The following is a 16,121-nucleotide window of genomic DNA, read 5'->3' on the forward strand; positions in this document are numbered from 1 at the left end:
CAGTTTGCATTCCCACCAACAGTGTAACAAGGTTCCCCTTTCTCCACATCCTCCCCAAGAGTTGTTTTCCTATGTTGTTAATTTTAGCCACTCTGACCAGTGTGAGGTGGTATCTCATTGTCTGTTAGCCATCTGGATGTCTTCTTTGGAAAAATGTCTGTTCATGTCTTCTGCCCATTTTTTAATTGAATTGTTTTTTGGGGTGTTGAGCTTGATAAGCTCTTTATAGATTTTGGATATTTAACCCCTCTTAATCTTAAAGGTAAAGGCATTATTATCGCCAACTTAAAGATAAGGAAACCGAGACTTTAAGGTGTTAACTAACCCACCAAGCTAATACATGGGAGAGAGCCTGATTTGTCTGATTCCAAAGCTTAAGAACTTTATATTATGCTGCCCACTAAGATAATTTCAAAATCAACAACAAATATTATTGGTACTCACATGTCTTGATTTCTATACTAGCAGCTCTATTAATTTTAAAAGTGAAATTATTCTGACAGTGTAGGGAAAGGATTTCAAACTGCAAGCTGCCACCCGAGTGATAACACTGGTTGACAGCTCTGTGATCAGCAACCTGAACTGTCCACATTTCCTTTTCTCCCTTTTAGAAACCATCGATTTACTTAAAGCTCTAAGCATTTTCAGGATATCTTAACAGTGCAGCTTTGTGTAGGCAGGGGGGGAGAAAAAAAGAACAAATAATTCATGGCACAGAAAAGCTATTTGTAAGTCAGGTGTGAACTGTATTATGTAACATCTTTCCTTCCTCCAACCTCTTCCCCCCCAAACCCCAAAACGTGTGTGTACAGCACTTAGCTCAATGAAAACACTTCTGTCGAATTTAACTTATAAACACTTTTTATAGATTTTTTTTTAAAAACCTATCTTTAGCGATTTTTTTAAAAATTTTTTTAACATTTATTTATTTTTGAGACAGAGAGAGAGCATGAACAGGGGAGGGTCAGAGAAAGAGGGAGACACAGAATCTGAAACAGGCTCCAGGCTCTGAGCTGTCAGCACAGAGCCCGATGCGGGGCTCAAACCCATGGACCGCGAGATCATGACCTGAGCCGAAGTCGGACGCTTAACCGACTGAGCCACCCAGGCGCCCCTCTTTAAGGATTTTTAAAGTGTAAATCGGCTTTTGTTTATTTTTATTTGTAATTCATTAACAGTACATATTTGTTTTAAGTCTGGCCTTGTCCATCAGGAATCATGTCCTTGTCCAATCAGGAATAATGAGGTGATACTCATCTAAAGGGACTTTCAGCAGGTAGAAACAAGACTGTCATCAGGCTGTCCTTGTCTTTTGATAGGCCCAGTCATTGGCAGCATCACTATCTACCAGACAGCTGTTGCGGATTTCTCGTCGGCTGTCACAGTACCCTCATGAAAATCTTCACAGTGCAGTTACTAAAGCCTGCCTTTCCAGGTAACCATATTCCCCTTTCTCACTGAATTCAAGCTCCTGGGTCTTTGCTAAAACGATAACGTAAGTTTAATTGGTAGTCAGTTCTCACAGGTCTGGAGAATGTATTGTCTGAATATGTAGCTATTTCAACCTTGTGTTCAGTTTTTAGAACATATTTTATCGTACACATAACAGCAATTTTAAGAGATAGTTTACAGATAAGAAAACTAAGTCACTTGCTCTAGTCAGAGTAGTGAAGAAGTAAAGGTGGATTTGGGATTCAAATGCTGTGTGTCTTCTGAGCTAGTGTTCTTAAGCACTACACTGAGCATCTCCCAAATTAGCTTTGGAACCTTCCATGCTTGATACACTGTTCTGTTGCCTAAATTTAACAAAACTAATGTCTTTTCAGTCTATACTAATAATACTTTTATACCTGTTTGGAAATTATTATAAAATATTGGCTTAAAGAATTTTCTTACAAAATCACACTTGCATGAAATCATTTAAAAAAAATTTTTTTAACAGGCACCTGGGTGGCTCAGTCAGTTAAACATTCGACTTTGGCTCAGGGCTCAGGTCATGATCTCACAGTTTGTGGGTTCGAGCCCTGCATTGGGCTCTGTGCTGACAGCTCAGAGCCTGGAGCTGCTTTGGATTCTGTCCCTCTTTCTCTCTGCCCCCCCCCCCCCAAAATAAATAATAAACATTTAAAAATTTTTAACATTTTATTTATTTTCAAGAAATAGAGAGGGACAGAATGTGAGTGGGGGAGGGTCAGAGAGAGAGGGAGACACAGAATCCAAAGCAGGCTCCAGGCTTCGAGCTGTCAGCACAGAGCCCTACACAGGGCTCAAAACCACGATCTGTAAGATCATGACCTGAGCCGAAGTTGGGCACTCAAACCAACTGAGCCAACCAGGCACCCCTATTTTAAAATAATAATAAAAAAAAGGATTAATAACAATACCCAATAAGCCCAGAGTTTTCTTTTAGGCTCTTTTCATATAATCTGGCAATTATTTTTATGGTGGTTCTGACTATTGTCCATTCATTCCTTGATATATAAAAGGAATTAAAAGAATCTATTTTCAGCTTACGAGAATTTATAATTGCCTTCTATCAATCTTCAGTTTGGTGGACAATTTTTCTTACAGTTTAAGTAAACTTACTGCATTGCAACTTAAATTTGTTCTATGCTATATCCAGCTAAAATAAAGCTCATTTCCAGTGTCTTTAATTTTTTGAAAAACTGGTAATCCAAAGCATTTTACAGACCATTCCAAAGAACAGACAAACAGCAATTCACTTTTAATCTAGTATGATTTTGGTAACTGAACCAGACAAGAATAATGTATGAAAGGAAAATTACAAGTCACAATCATGGAATAGGTGCAAAAGTTTTAAAAGAAATGCTAACAAACTAATTCTAACTAATTACATATATACATGTATACATATATATATGTATGTGTATACATATGTATATAAAATCATGAGCAATTTTGAATTATCTCAAGAATGTGAAGGAAGTTTAATATTCTGTTTTTTAGTTCATTATATTAACAAATTAGAAAAAATATTATTTTAATAAATGAATAAAAAGGATTTGATGAAACCTAACAACCGAACCTAAAAACAAACCAAAGCAAAAACACCAAATTCTTAGTAAACCAGGAATATTCTTAGTAAACCATGAAGAGAAGGAAAATTCTTCAATCTGATAAAAGGTATATACCCCAAATTTAGAACAAACATATTTATGATGATATACACATATTTCCTTTAGAATTAGGAACAGAACAAGAATGTCACCTAACTGTCCTTTCAGTCAGAGCATTTGCCCAAAATTATCTAATTGGCTACATAAAAAATTCAAAAGGAGCACCTGGGTGGCTCAGTTTGTTAAGCATTCGACTCTTAGTTTCAGCTCAGGTCATGATCTCATAGTTCATGGGTTCAAGACCCATGTCAGGCTCCACACTGGCAGTTTGGAGCCTGCTTGGGATTCTCTCTCTCTCTCTCTCTCTCTCTCTCTCTCTCTGTACTTCCCCCTCTCAATCTCTCTCTCTCTCTTTCAAAATAAAAAAAATCAAGAGAAACTATATATAAATCATTAGAACAAATAGAGATTAATGAGATGACTTATAAATCCATATCAGCGACTTTTCTATATTCTACTAACAATCAACTGAGGAAGTCTTTTTTTTAAATAATCCTATTCAAAATAATAGTAGAAATCTTTGAGCACCTAAGAACAAATCTAATGATATGTAATGCTTTTATGGAGGAAAGCATAAATCTTTATTGAAAGCCATAAAGACTTAAATAAAAGGGAAGCTATATCATATTCATGGAAAGGAAGATTCAGAATTATAAAGCTATTATACTCCAAACTTATATATATTTATTATTTGGTCAAATTCCACCAAGGTTATACAGAATTTGACAAGCTGATCTCAAAATTATCATGGAAATAATAACAAAGGAAGTTTTGGGGAAGATTAAGGAGTTGTACTTTATCAGATATATCAAGATCCATTATGAAGCTATATTCATTATTACAGGATGGGATTGGTACAAGGAAAGACAAATGGACTATTAGAATAGACCATGGAGCCCAGAAGCAGACCCATATATTTGTGGAAAGTTAGTATATATTAGAAGTAGCATTATAAATCAGTGTGGGAATGGACATACTTACCAATAAATGGTTAAAAATTAAAAATACCCATTTTATCCCTTACAAAAAAGTAAAATATGTATATATGATATAAACCCTATAAGCCAGTCTACAAGTTATGAGCCACAAACTAAGAGATGTTTGATAAAATTTATAATCACAAAAGGATTGGTATTCAGGGGCTATAAAGTATCCAAATTAATGAGATGAAAGAATCAACCGTAAATGGGCAAAGGATGAATAGACATGCACAGAAGTTAATTCAGATGACCAATAAATATTTGAAAAGATGTTCAACTTTATTATTAATTGGGGAAATGAGATTTTAAAACAATAATCAGCTATCATTTCATACTTTTATAATTTTTACCTGTAAAAATTAACATTTTTTGTCAATAGAAGAAAATGGAATTCTATTAAAGCTGTTGGGATGGAAGTCTCCTCACTTTAGAGTTACCTCACATTATCTTTATACTTAAGTATATTAATACTCTATGATTTGGCAATTCTTTTTCTTGATATCACCTCAGAGAAAGACTTAAATGAATGTATAAGGAGGCATATGTAAGAATGTTCACTGCATCATTGTTTGTAACAGTGAAAAATTGGAAACAACCCATCTATCCATCAGTAGGGAATGAATATATAAATTGACATATTCACATAATGAGATAGTACACATTAGTTAAAATGAAGTAGATCTGTCTGTAATATCAAGCAGAAAATGGGCAGTTTGCAAGAGGAAATTTGGGATATGTTGCCATGTATAAAAATGCTAAATGTGACAAAAATGTAATATAGTTTTATTCATACTAATATAGCAAAATAAAAATGTGGACAGGAGAGATACATAACACTTTCAGCGTGAGAATTACCTCCAGAGATGAAAAGAGATTAATAGACTATTTAATATCCTCTGTAACTTTCTATATGCTTGTAATATTTCATAGTTAAAAAAATTCAAAAACTTAAAATTACTTACTTTTAACACTCATAAATATTTTACTGAATTAAATAGTCAACTAATTTTTCCAGTGTTATCACCTGACCACAATAAAACTCTCTTTGTCACCACCCTATGACACTTTGCAAAAAAGTAAAACAGCTATCTTGTTTATTCATTATCTGTTGACTTTAGCAAGGCTACAAACTCAAAAGCCTTTTTTACTAACCTTCTATTCAAGATAGCACAATTGCAGGAAGGAAAAAAAAATTATGGGCACATAAAGTTTTTTCCTTTTTTTAGTGACCTCATTCCATACTGAAGCACTGAAAAGAAATTGAGTTTCGCAAAAAAAAAAAATTTTTTTTAATATTTTTATTTATTTTTGAGACAGAGAGAGAGATAGAGCATGAGCAGGGAAGGGGCAGAGAAAGAGGGAGACACAGAATCTGAAGCAGTCTCCAGGCTCTGAGCTGTCAGCACAGAGCTAGATACGGGGCTTGAACTCACAGACCGTGAGATCATGACCTGAGCTGAAGTCGGACGCTCAACCAACTGAGCCACCCAGGCACCCCCCCAAAAAATTTTTAAAAGTTGACATAATGTGGGGCACCTGGGTGGCTCAGTCAGTTAAGCATCTGACTTTAGCTCAGGTCACGATCTCATAGTTCATGAGTTCGAGCCCCATGTCGGGCTCTGTGCTGACAGCTCAGAGCCTGGAGCCTGCTTCAGATTCTGTGTCTCCCGCTCTCTCTGCCCCTCCCCCACTCAGGCTATGTCTCTGTCTCTCAAAAATAAAATAAATAAACATTTTTTTTTTAAAAAGTGGACATAATTTATATTAATGAAATCTATTATTTAGCAGACACAATCCAAAGAAATTCTCTAGTTTAAATTTGTTAAACATTAAATTTATTAAGTATTAACTTGGCTTTTAAAAATCTTGTTAATTTTGGGGTGCCTGGGTGGCTCAGTTGGTTGAGTGACCAACTTCAGCTCAGGTCATGATCTCACAGCTTGTGAGTTCGAGCCCCGCGTCAGGCTCTGTGCTGACAGCTCAGAGCCTGGAGCCTGTTTCAGATTCTGTGTCTCCATCTCTCTCAGCTCCTTACTCACTCACGATCTGTCTATCTCTCTCTCTCAAAAATAAATAAACATTAAAAAAAATCCTGTTAATTGAATTGTTAAAATACTTTTCATTTATTTGGGGGTGCCTGGGTGGCCCAGTCAGTTAAGTGTCTGACTGTTGATTTTGGCTCAGGTTGTGAGATTGAGCCCCATGTTGGGCTCCTCACAAGCATGGAGCCTGCTTGGAATTTTCTTTCTCTCCCTCTCTCTCTGCCCCTCCCATGCTTGCATTCTCTCTGTTTCTCAAAATAAATAAACTTAAAAAAAAATTTTTTTTATTTACTTGTGTGTGGCAGTTGAGTTCAGACTGGAACATTTCTTCATCTGAGGGAATGGTTCGCTAAGTGCCTTATCCTCATATCCTATAATATGTACACCAAGTCTTGGAGCTAGATGTATATTTAATTTTCTGGATAGTTGAAAACCTAAGAAGCCAAAGGAAAGAAACTTTAGAAGATTAGGAAGTTATTAGGTATTTTACATTTTAAAAGTTCTTTTATTGTGGAAGAGTTAATTAGAAGTTCCTATAACAAGGGTTTTACTCCATGCAAGTATTTTGTATTCCATTACATTATCTGCTTATAGAAAATCTTGGGGTAATGATCCTTTAGCATAGAAACTTTAGGCAGAGCTATAAGAATTAGAAATGAAGATTAACAGTCTCTGACATGGAGGTAATGAGGAAATTTTCCCAGTCACCAAAAACTCAGTTTACAGGCAATATTTTTCAAGAATTCCCTGTAACATAAAATGAATGACATCTATATAAAATTTCCACTCTTTTTACATTATTAACCAATTAATTTTTAAAAAATCATTAAGCCTGATAGAACTAATCATACACAGTGTTAAATGATTATAAGGATTATCGCTGATGTGTATTTTTTGTTGTTCTGAAAAATTATTTTTCTTTCTGGAGAGACTAGCGATTTATTTCTGGCTTTACAATTGCTGTTCAGTGTTTTAAGGGTATAATTTCAAAAATCTAGATATTCTTTATGGTTTCTGTTATTCAACTTACTCTTATAAGCCTAGCAGATATGAATTATTTTTATAGGCCTTTGAAAAATGTTTGGTTCCATTTATCTTCCAAATATCTTGGCTAAATTAACTGTCTTCAAATATTTGAAATTTGTCGATAAATTTTATGTATGCTATTTCCTTTTAAGTACTTCAGATAGCTTAATTGACAAACAAAACCTTTCCAGAAAAGTAAATAACTCACAAAGATAATGAACTAACTTTATAAATAGAATGAGCCATAAGTTACTTTAAATATTCAAGTGCTGTTTATAAACTTAAGATTAAAATCACAGGTATCAATTAGTTAATTACACACTCTAAATAGAAATCGCAGTCTACCTGATAGCCCCTGACCCCCACAGTCTTTTTCTCCCACTCTTACTACTAATAGTAATACCTCTCTTTCCTGCCCTGGTAATTTGGGAACATCCCTGTCCTTACTCTAGCTTCTCATACTACCATCCTGAGAAACCCTATCTTACTCCTTAATCCAAAGATTGTATCTCACTTTCAGTTAGCCTAGGGAAACTACCTCTGTTTTTGTTTCCTAGAATGTGGTTGAATATTTCTTTAGTTTTTTGTTCAACCAAGACCGTAGAGACTGGAGACTTTCCAATTCTATTTTTACTGATAGTAAATGAAGCTAATGACAATAATGATTTTAAAAAGGCATTATGGTGCTCCTAATAGTGATAAATACCCTTGAAAACTTTACAGCAGAGTATGTGTTTGTTTTTGTTATAGGGAAGTAGGACAGAAAGAGTGATGTTTCATTCATTCACTCACTTATTCTGTGAAAGCCCACAGAAGGAGAGGAAACAGCAAGTAGAAAATATCAGTGAGCAATAGGAAAAGAAGCCGTTAACTAGAAAAAAATTGAAACCTAGAAAAAATTAAGGTTGACCTAATACAACCTGACACACTTTATTTTCTTCATTTGTGGGATGAGCCAGTATCTTTTTTTTTTTACATTTATTTATTTATTTTGAGAGAGACAGAGACCGCACAAGAGGGGGAGGGGCAGGGAAAGAGGGGGAGAGAGAATCCCAAGCAGGTCCATGCTGTCAGCACAGAGCCTGGTACAGGGCTTGAACTCAAACTGTGAGTTCATGAAAGCCGAAACCAAGAGTCTGACACTTAACGACTGAGCCATCCAGGCGCCCTGAGCCAGTGTCTTTTAAAATGTAGGTTCTAGAAGTGGGATATTTTCAACTTCCATACTACCTCTGATTATTTGGTAGTTGTATCTGGGTGTGAGGTTGAAAACAGTTCGGAAACATGTTCAAGCTCAGTAGAAAAGAGTATCACATTGGCAAGCAATGCCTGCCACTGCTATTGGAAGGGAGACATGCATACCTTTTGCAGTTCTCTACAGGCTTTGGAGGGCAATCTAGAAATGTTTCAGTACAGGGGCAAAGGAGAATGTGTCGACGGCAGACTGTATAGATGAAAGGGGTTTTGGGGGATAGTGATGGAGTCTCAGCTTGCAAGTGGTTATTGTCAATCACGATGGTCTGACAGGAAGTAATGGAGATGGAGCTGCAGGGCCTAATGTTACCAGGCCAGACTCCAGTTTGTGGTGTAGAGGAGAGAGGAAAGGGGGGCATGGTGCCAAGATAAGGGCTCAGGAAACAAGATAAAAGCCCAGTTATTGGGTCTGAGAGAGAAGGTGAGGCCTTGGTTTTGGACACAGTCTAAGAACGGTGATGAAAGGTCAGAGGTGAGCAACAGTAAGTCCTACTTGATGCTGAACCAATGAGCTACTGACCTAGAGTTATAGAAATCCCCCTATCATAGCCTGGAACCAAAATGATGCAGTAGGTGGGAGATAGTGTCAGATATGTGGATTATATCACAGGGTCAGGAAATCTATCAGTTCTTCACACGCTCATTCATTTGCCTTCTCACTCACACCAACATCTCTTTTATTCGAGCGCACACTCAAGGCTGTGGGAACCACCACCAAGGATTTAGAGCTATGGAAAGCCTAAATTAGAAGTGTTATGTTCTTAGTATGTTTATTTGGAATATCGTGGCACACAGTGGTTAGCTTATAGTAGGATAACACAGGTAATGGGTTAAAAATGATTTCTGTGGGCTCACTTGGGATCATAAGTTCCAGATATAACTTTATTTGTGTGGCTGGGAAACTCCATTTTCATCATCCAAGCTCATGATGTTCGTACAATCTACCTGTAGATGAAGAATGCCTCTGTCACTCACCAGATTATTATTTTGACAACATTCATATAGAATAGACAAGCAGGTGTATTTTTTTTAAACGGAAGGAAAGACCAAGTTGGGTAACCCTAAATTGAGTAATTTGTGTTAGAAAGTAAACATCATTAATCCGCTTCCACTAATTTGAATTTCTGATTGCCAGGTTGGAGCAGGTTAAAGCATTATTTTATCTATTTAAGAAAATTTGATAATCCAGTTAAACAGTTAAACAAGATTTATGAGGCACACTAAATCCATTTTAAGAAGTAAATTATTTTAAGTCTTGTCCTATAAAATACTGTATATAAATGAATACTGCTAATTACATATAAATTTTACTTATTAAAGGAGTTCAACAAACATACTTCATCTTCACAGGTGCTTGAAATTTATATTCCAAAATTTTTCATGGGTTTCACAGAGCAAGACTGACACTCCATAAATGGTTATATTGAGATAGAGAGGGAGGAGAGAAAGAGTTTGCGTGGGTACGTGCCAAAAGATATTTAGGAATCACAGAAACCTTTGACTTTACATTATATCCTTCCCCACCCCCTCCCCCCATCCACCAGGTTCTTACCAAGCCTTGCAAGGTCAGCATTAGAAAAAAACCTGGCAGATGCTGCAATAGAAATAAATACTGATAATAATCAGGAACCAGAATTGGAGGATTATAAGTGTAAGTATTAGATTTGTTTCTTAAGTGAAATAGTAATTATCAGATATTTGTATTATTGTTTTAATTTCAATAAAAAATGGTTTTGTTTTCCATCTACTTTGTTTTACGCATTGGGTTGAAGAAATGAATCTTTCCTTTAAAAAAAAAATTGAAACCCACATACAACTTAGATCTTAGAATATTTCCTTTGTTTCAATGCATACCAGATACTGGTCCTTCCGTCACAATTGAGACAAACCTGTTCAAGGCCCTGAGAATCCCTGCCATAAATAAACTTACGTGATTTTGTTTTACCTTTTTTTCCAAATGTATTTCACCGTAGAATCTAGAATTCTGTTTCCTTTGCACAACATTTACATTTTGAGGACCAGTGGTGCCCTGCAGGATATATTTGGGAAACTGTTCTAGTTTGATGTAGACTAAAATAATATTCAGAGTACCATTTCATGCCTTCTTATCTTTCCATTTCCACCCTTATTGTCTTTTGTGATTCTCTTCTTCTGGATAACCATTTAAGTATAATTTTAGGGAGGTTTACCCCTTTCTATAAATGTTCCCTGTTCTTCAAATAAAACACAACGAAAGGTTCTCTATGTTTTGAGGTAATTACCTGTTGTATGAAAAATCCGTGTGACGACTGTCTAATGAGGGCTTATTGTGACTCTCTTTGTAATAGATGCTTTTAATAGTTGGGGCTACACCGAGACAGGAATTTGGTGTTGAAGAAATGAGATGACTTTTTTAGAGTAAAATTATAAACTCCACATACCAATGGATCTGGGCACAGATAGGCCCAGCCACCTCAAGGAGATGGAATAACTCTGGGGCCTGGAGACTCATATGTTACTTGACTAAACCTGTTAACATATAAAAAGAAAGCCCGTGTCGTTCTGACTGTAGATTCTTGTTCAGTCTTGGTACCAGGTCAGTGTCAGCAGTTCCCATCTGTGCCTTGCGTAGGGGATAAGAAACCTAAAAGACTTTTGACTCATATGGTTCCATTTATCTTTGATGTCATCTCTCTTGAGGAGAATTCATTTAATGTACTCTCCTTGTTCAAAGGACAAGTTCACCGAATAACCTTCTGACGAGGATTTGGCTTTCCGTGTAGGTCTCCCCCTCTGAATAATATGCTGCAATGGCAACGAGTGTACCCTGTGGTCCATAGGAAAGTTGCAGTTTTCATTGTGTTGTAGTATTTTCAATTCTTATTTTCTATATCAGAATTTATGTATAGATCAGAATATGTGTGTTTAATAATATTCTCCTGGGAGTTAGGTTTGTTGGCAGTTGACATGACAAAATCAGGTTTTGAGTCTACGAGGCTGAGGACCTTGACAAATGGACCCAAATAATGCCATCCTATGAGATTTCTTAGCAGACACAGCTAGCCACCTTTCTCCTAGGAAGTATAAGTATGACCATTCTCTGAGCGCATTTCCCTTTTCAAGCTTCAAATTTTAACAACCAACTTGAGTTGGGTGAATTACATTGTTCTAAAGCCCAAAACCAAACTGAACAGATGTGTTCCATTAACTAAACCATAGATAGTATCAGATGCTACTTGATTCTGAAATTGTATTTGTCATCTCAACATAAAAGTATACAGTTAAGTCACTGCCACAATTCTGGTCTTTCTCTGTACAGTTTTATATTGGGTCTGTTTCAGAGACCTGATGGTAGTAAATAAACAATAGATTCTCAGCATGACAGCTCATCGTTCTTCTCTATAGAACTTGTAAATAAAAGGGAAATGTCAAGGATCTATTGGAGAGAGAGGTCTACTTTGCTTTGGCAAACGTGTGGCACTCAGCACTTGATTAAACAGGGTGACAGTTTCATTATTTTTAGCTCAAAATAGTTCACAGCACTGCAAAACACAAATGTTGCTTTCCCTCCACCCCCCTCCCTGGTCTTTCAAAATGCTTTAGCACAAAAGAGCAGTTTTCTTATTTGAAGTGGGGCGGGGTCAGGGAGAAGACAGGTCAGTTGTTTAGGCATTGTAATTATCTGTCCGCTTGCTCCAGTATTTCCACAGGATGGAATATTATTTGGAGTCAAAGGAGTAAACGTACCCCACTCGGCAGAAAGAACATTATACTTAGTTCTATTTTTAGCTCTACCCATGTTAGCTGGGTGGCTTTAAGCAAATTACTTAATATATGTCCTTAGCTTCCTCATAATTCTTGTGTCATTGTTAAGAGAATTACATGAAATTATATGAGAAAGCATTGAAGCTTCTAGAAGGTCCTCAATAAATTATGGCTTCTGTTGTGATCATCGATGTTACTTTAACAACTACCACTATTAATGTTATGATTGGTAACCTTGGAATATGTTAGGCAGTGAACATGTATATCTCTTTACTATAGAAATACATATGAGATGTGTTCCGTGACTTCAAATTTATTATTTAGTTTTAAGGAGCTCATATTCTATTCCAGACCAACTATATAAAGAAAACAGAAGACAATAAAATAGTAATTATCACGGAATAACAGTGTGACACATGGGGTTCTTTCTTGAAAATACAGATCTCCTGGACCATCCCGGAAAATAGTAATTTGAGAGGTCTTGGGTGGGAAGGTTGGTTAATCAATATTTTTTACTAAAACTCTAGGCAATTCTCATTTGGAGTTTTTTCAAAGGGTGGGTTCCCAAATATTCAAAGTACTTCAGAGCTTTTGAACGTGTATTCAGCCTTGTTTATGTGATAGTCTCTGATAAAAGAAGCTTATGAAGGCGGCTTGACTGAGTTCTGGTGGGGGAGCAGTTCTTCTGTAATTGTGTCTATATGCTGTTTGCTACATACTTTATTTTAAATAAGTTTTATTATATTTTGCAACATTTTAAACATTTTATGTAGAGCTTTGGTGTTTTATTACCACCTTCAAGCTTACTTCATTTAGATGTTAATTTAGAAGTCCTTAATGAGCCCACAAGATGTTAAAGATGCTGTATTGCATTATGTCACATTGGACTTGGTTTCTCTGAGGACAGTGCTACGAGTAATCCTCTATCCTGTGGGAAATGTTTAGGTGAAGTAGCTTCTGGATCTCTGAGGATTGGAGCTGTTACTGCACCGATCTATAATGCCCGGGAGAGAATGAAAGTGCCTGATGTTCTGTTCTATGACAACATTCAGGTAAGATCACTGCTTTGCGTTTATGGATAACACCTCTTACATTGTGGTAATCAACTCCACAGTGAAGCTGATATTTAATTAGTTTTATAATTTGCCAAGTTCAATTCACATGATGCAAAATGAGATGTTGAAACTTTTTTTTTTAATTTTAATGTTTATTTATTTTTAAGAGAGAGAGAGAGAGAGAGAGAGAGACAGAGCATTAGTGGGGTAGGGACAGAGAGAGAGAGGGAGACACAAAATCCAAAGCAGGCTCCAGGCTCCGAGCTGTTAGCACAGAGCCCAACGCAGGGCTCGAACCCACAAGCCATGAGATGACCTGAGCTGAAGTCGGATGCCCAACTGACTGAGCTACCCAAGTGCCCCGGAACATCTTTTACTAAGGCATTGTAAACTTTTCAATTCATTCCAAAGACACTTGAAAATTGGAAGAGTTGCTGCTGTGACGAGAATCATATGTTTTCTATGTGCACATGCACTATACTCCAAGTAAATAAAATGAATGTATCATGAAATTAAGAACAAAAGGAACTAATACTCATCCTCTCCTTTGCTTTCCTGTCAGTTAAATTATCTCAACAGTTCAAAGAGGATGTGTTCTATGTATTCTTTTTCTCATATTCCTTTCCTTTCCCTGAAAAGTCCTAATATTTTCCTATTCTTTTCCTTTTTTTTTTAAGGGAGAAAGGTAGATAATTTCTCACTTGTAAACTAATCAATAATTACAGACCTTCCACTAAGCCCCCAAATAAGTGTATACCCAGAAAGCTTTAGTGTAGACATTCACTTTAATAAGAATGTTTTCCAGAGAAAATTACCCATATTATAAAAGGAGATTTTCCTTTTCCAGATTTTATGTCAAGTGGTTATATATTTAAATTTTTCTCTAATAATTTGTCCCTAATCTGCATGTAAATAATAACCTTACATTATGTTAGAAGAACTTCTACTTGCTGTTTTTACTATATTAAGGAGTTAGAAAAATTAAAAGTTTTTTTGCTGCCATTTCCCATATTTGTTGTTCAGTTAGTACCATAATTTATATCCCTAGATGATATTAACAATGCAGAAGGTATCTGGGAAAATTTTTCTTCCTCAATAAAAATCTTGATTAAATATTTTGAAATCTGTCAAAACTGTAATTACTATCTATGACAAAGGCAAAAGCATAACCTGAATTTATTTTGTATTCGTTCTATGGCCCACTAATAACATAGGTCTGATTTTTCTTCTGAAGCATTAATGCTCTTACACAAGCAGTAGACAAATATGCAGACAAGAAAGTTACTTTTAGGATACAGAAGGAAAAGAATCTTGCCTATCAAGAAAGACAGAAATATGGTTGTAAAGAAAATACACTGTTCCCAAGCATTGATAGTAATGTACTCTGTTCATGTAGTCAAGAGGAATAAAGAAAAACGAATCAGGAAATCTTATAAGTGACAATTTGAAAAAGTCCATGGTAGCAAAGGTTGAAAAGACTTCCTAGCGTTTAAGAATGTAGAAAATTCAGTAACAGGGAGGGCCATTGTGCCCTTGAACACTGTCTGTTGCCATGGTGTTTGTGACACAGACTTTTGAGGACCACAGGGCTGCTATGAACTTTACACAGTGGCCCTGAGGGATTTTCTGCAGCCTGTCTCCAAATGTACCTTTTCTTCATAAAGCATTGTGAATTAACCATTAACGAAAAATTTTAGCTGTATCAATTCAAGGAACCATGGCTTTTGATCAAATTTGCTTTTGTTGCATATGTTGCTTCCTTTTATGCTGTACTTCATTTTGAAGCAGTAATCTCCACTGTCTCTTAAATATTTAGGGGCTTCTATACCATTCTATTCTATGCCCTGAGGTCCCTTTGCCACATTGTATTGAAATTGATTTTTTTAAAGTTTATTTATTTATTTTGAGAGAGGCAGAGACAGTGTACCTGGGGAAGGGGCAGAGAGGGAGAGGGGAAGAGAGAGAATCACAAGCAGGCTCCACGCTGCCATCATGGCGCCCGATGCCGGGCTCAAACTCACAAAACCACGAGATCATAACCTGAGCTGAAACCAAGAGTTGGACGTTGAACCCACTGAGCCACCCAGGTGCCCCTGAAATTGATTTTTTAAATATGGTCTCTATACCACTGAAGTAAAGTCTATGTTTTCTTTAGTTTGAATCATCACCAAATATCATGTGCCCAGCACATCGGGAATGCTGAGTAAATATGTGTTGAGTGGATTAATAAAGAAAGAGTAAGATTTTGAATGTTCATAATCAGGAGTATTATTTTATTAAATGGGTCATTAAGAAATGTTACGCTTCCAGTAGTAAGGAGAAATTGGAGGAAAGGAAAATAATAGCCTCTTAAACCTAAGGAACTTTAGATCTGAAAAAATGTTTAAAATATCTACCATGTGTCAAGCCTTGTTTAAGGTATTTGGATAAAGATATTAAACTACCCACACATACGCAGCTACACATAGGTAGCTCCAGGGCCCAATTGCCTAGGTCCATCAGCAGAGAAAGAAAAGAAAGGACACATGATTACTGGATAGTGTGACGAAAGTGCACACAGGTTACTATGGTAGCATCGATGAGATGATGGTCCCAGATTGAGCCACCCAAGTTCCCTGAAACTAAGGGATTTACTAAGGCATTGTAAACTTTTAAATTCTTTCCAAAGACATTTGAAAATTGGAAGAGTTGCTGCTGTGACGAGAGTCATATATTTTCATAGAAATGAAAATACATCATGGAAAATGATGTGAACCCGGCAAAGTTGAGAGACTCTCTCAGGCAGAGAGACTAACATTTGCAGAGACTTAGCTATGTGACTTAGCTATGTGTAGTTAGGAAACTACATATAATTAATTATCACTGGCACAGAGCTGAGGTTGC

At 36.3% G+C, this 16,121-nt stretch overlaps 1 protein-coding gene across 2 annotated transcripts in view; it reads left to right on the plus strand.

The window, feature by feature from the left end:
- The window catches only part of LOC115511098 (von Willebrand factor A domain-containing protein 8), a 289,504-nt gene that overhangs the window by 67,077 nt on the left and 206,306 nt on the right, over positions 1 to 16,121 (plus strand). For both annotated transcript variants that reach the window (XM_030311601.1, XM_030311610.1), the window contains exons 10-12: positions 1,320 to 1,435; positions 9,984 to 10,090; positions 13,129 to 13,235. In XM_030311601.1, the coding sequence (XP_030167461.1) occupies positions 1,320 to 1,435; positions 9,984 to 10,090; positions 13,129 to 13,235 (330 nt within the window). The remainder of the gene's footprint in view (positions 1 to 1,319; positions 1,436 to 9,983; positions 10,091 to 13,128; positions 13,236 to 16,121) is intronic.

The sequence above is a fragment of the Lynx canadensis genome, chromosome A1, assembly GCF_007474595.2.
Source record: "Lynx canadensis isolate LIC74 chromosome A1, mLynCan4.pri.v2, whole genome shotgun sequence".
NCBI lineage: Eukaryota > Metazoa > Chordata > Mammalia > Carnivora > Felidae > Lynx > Lynx canadensis.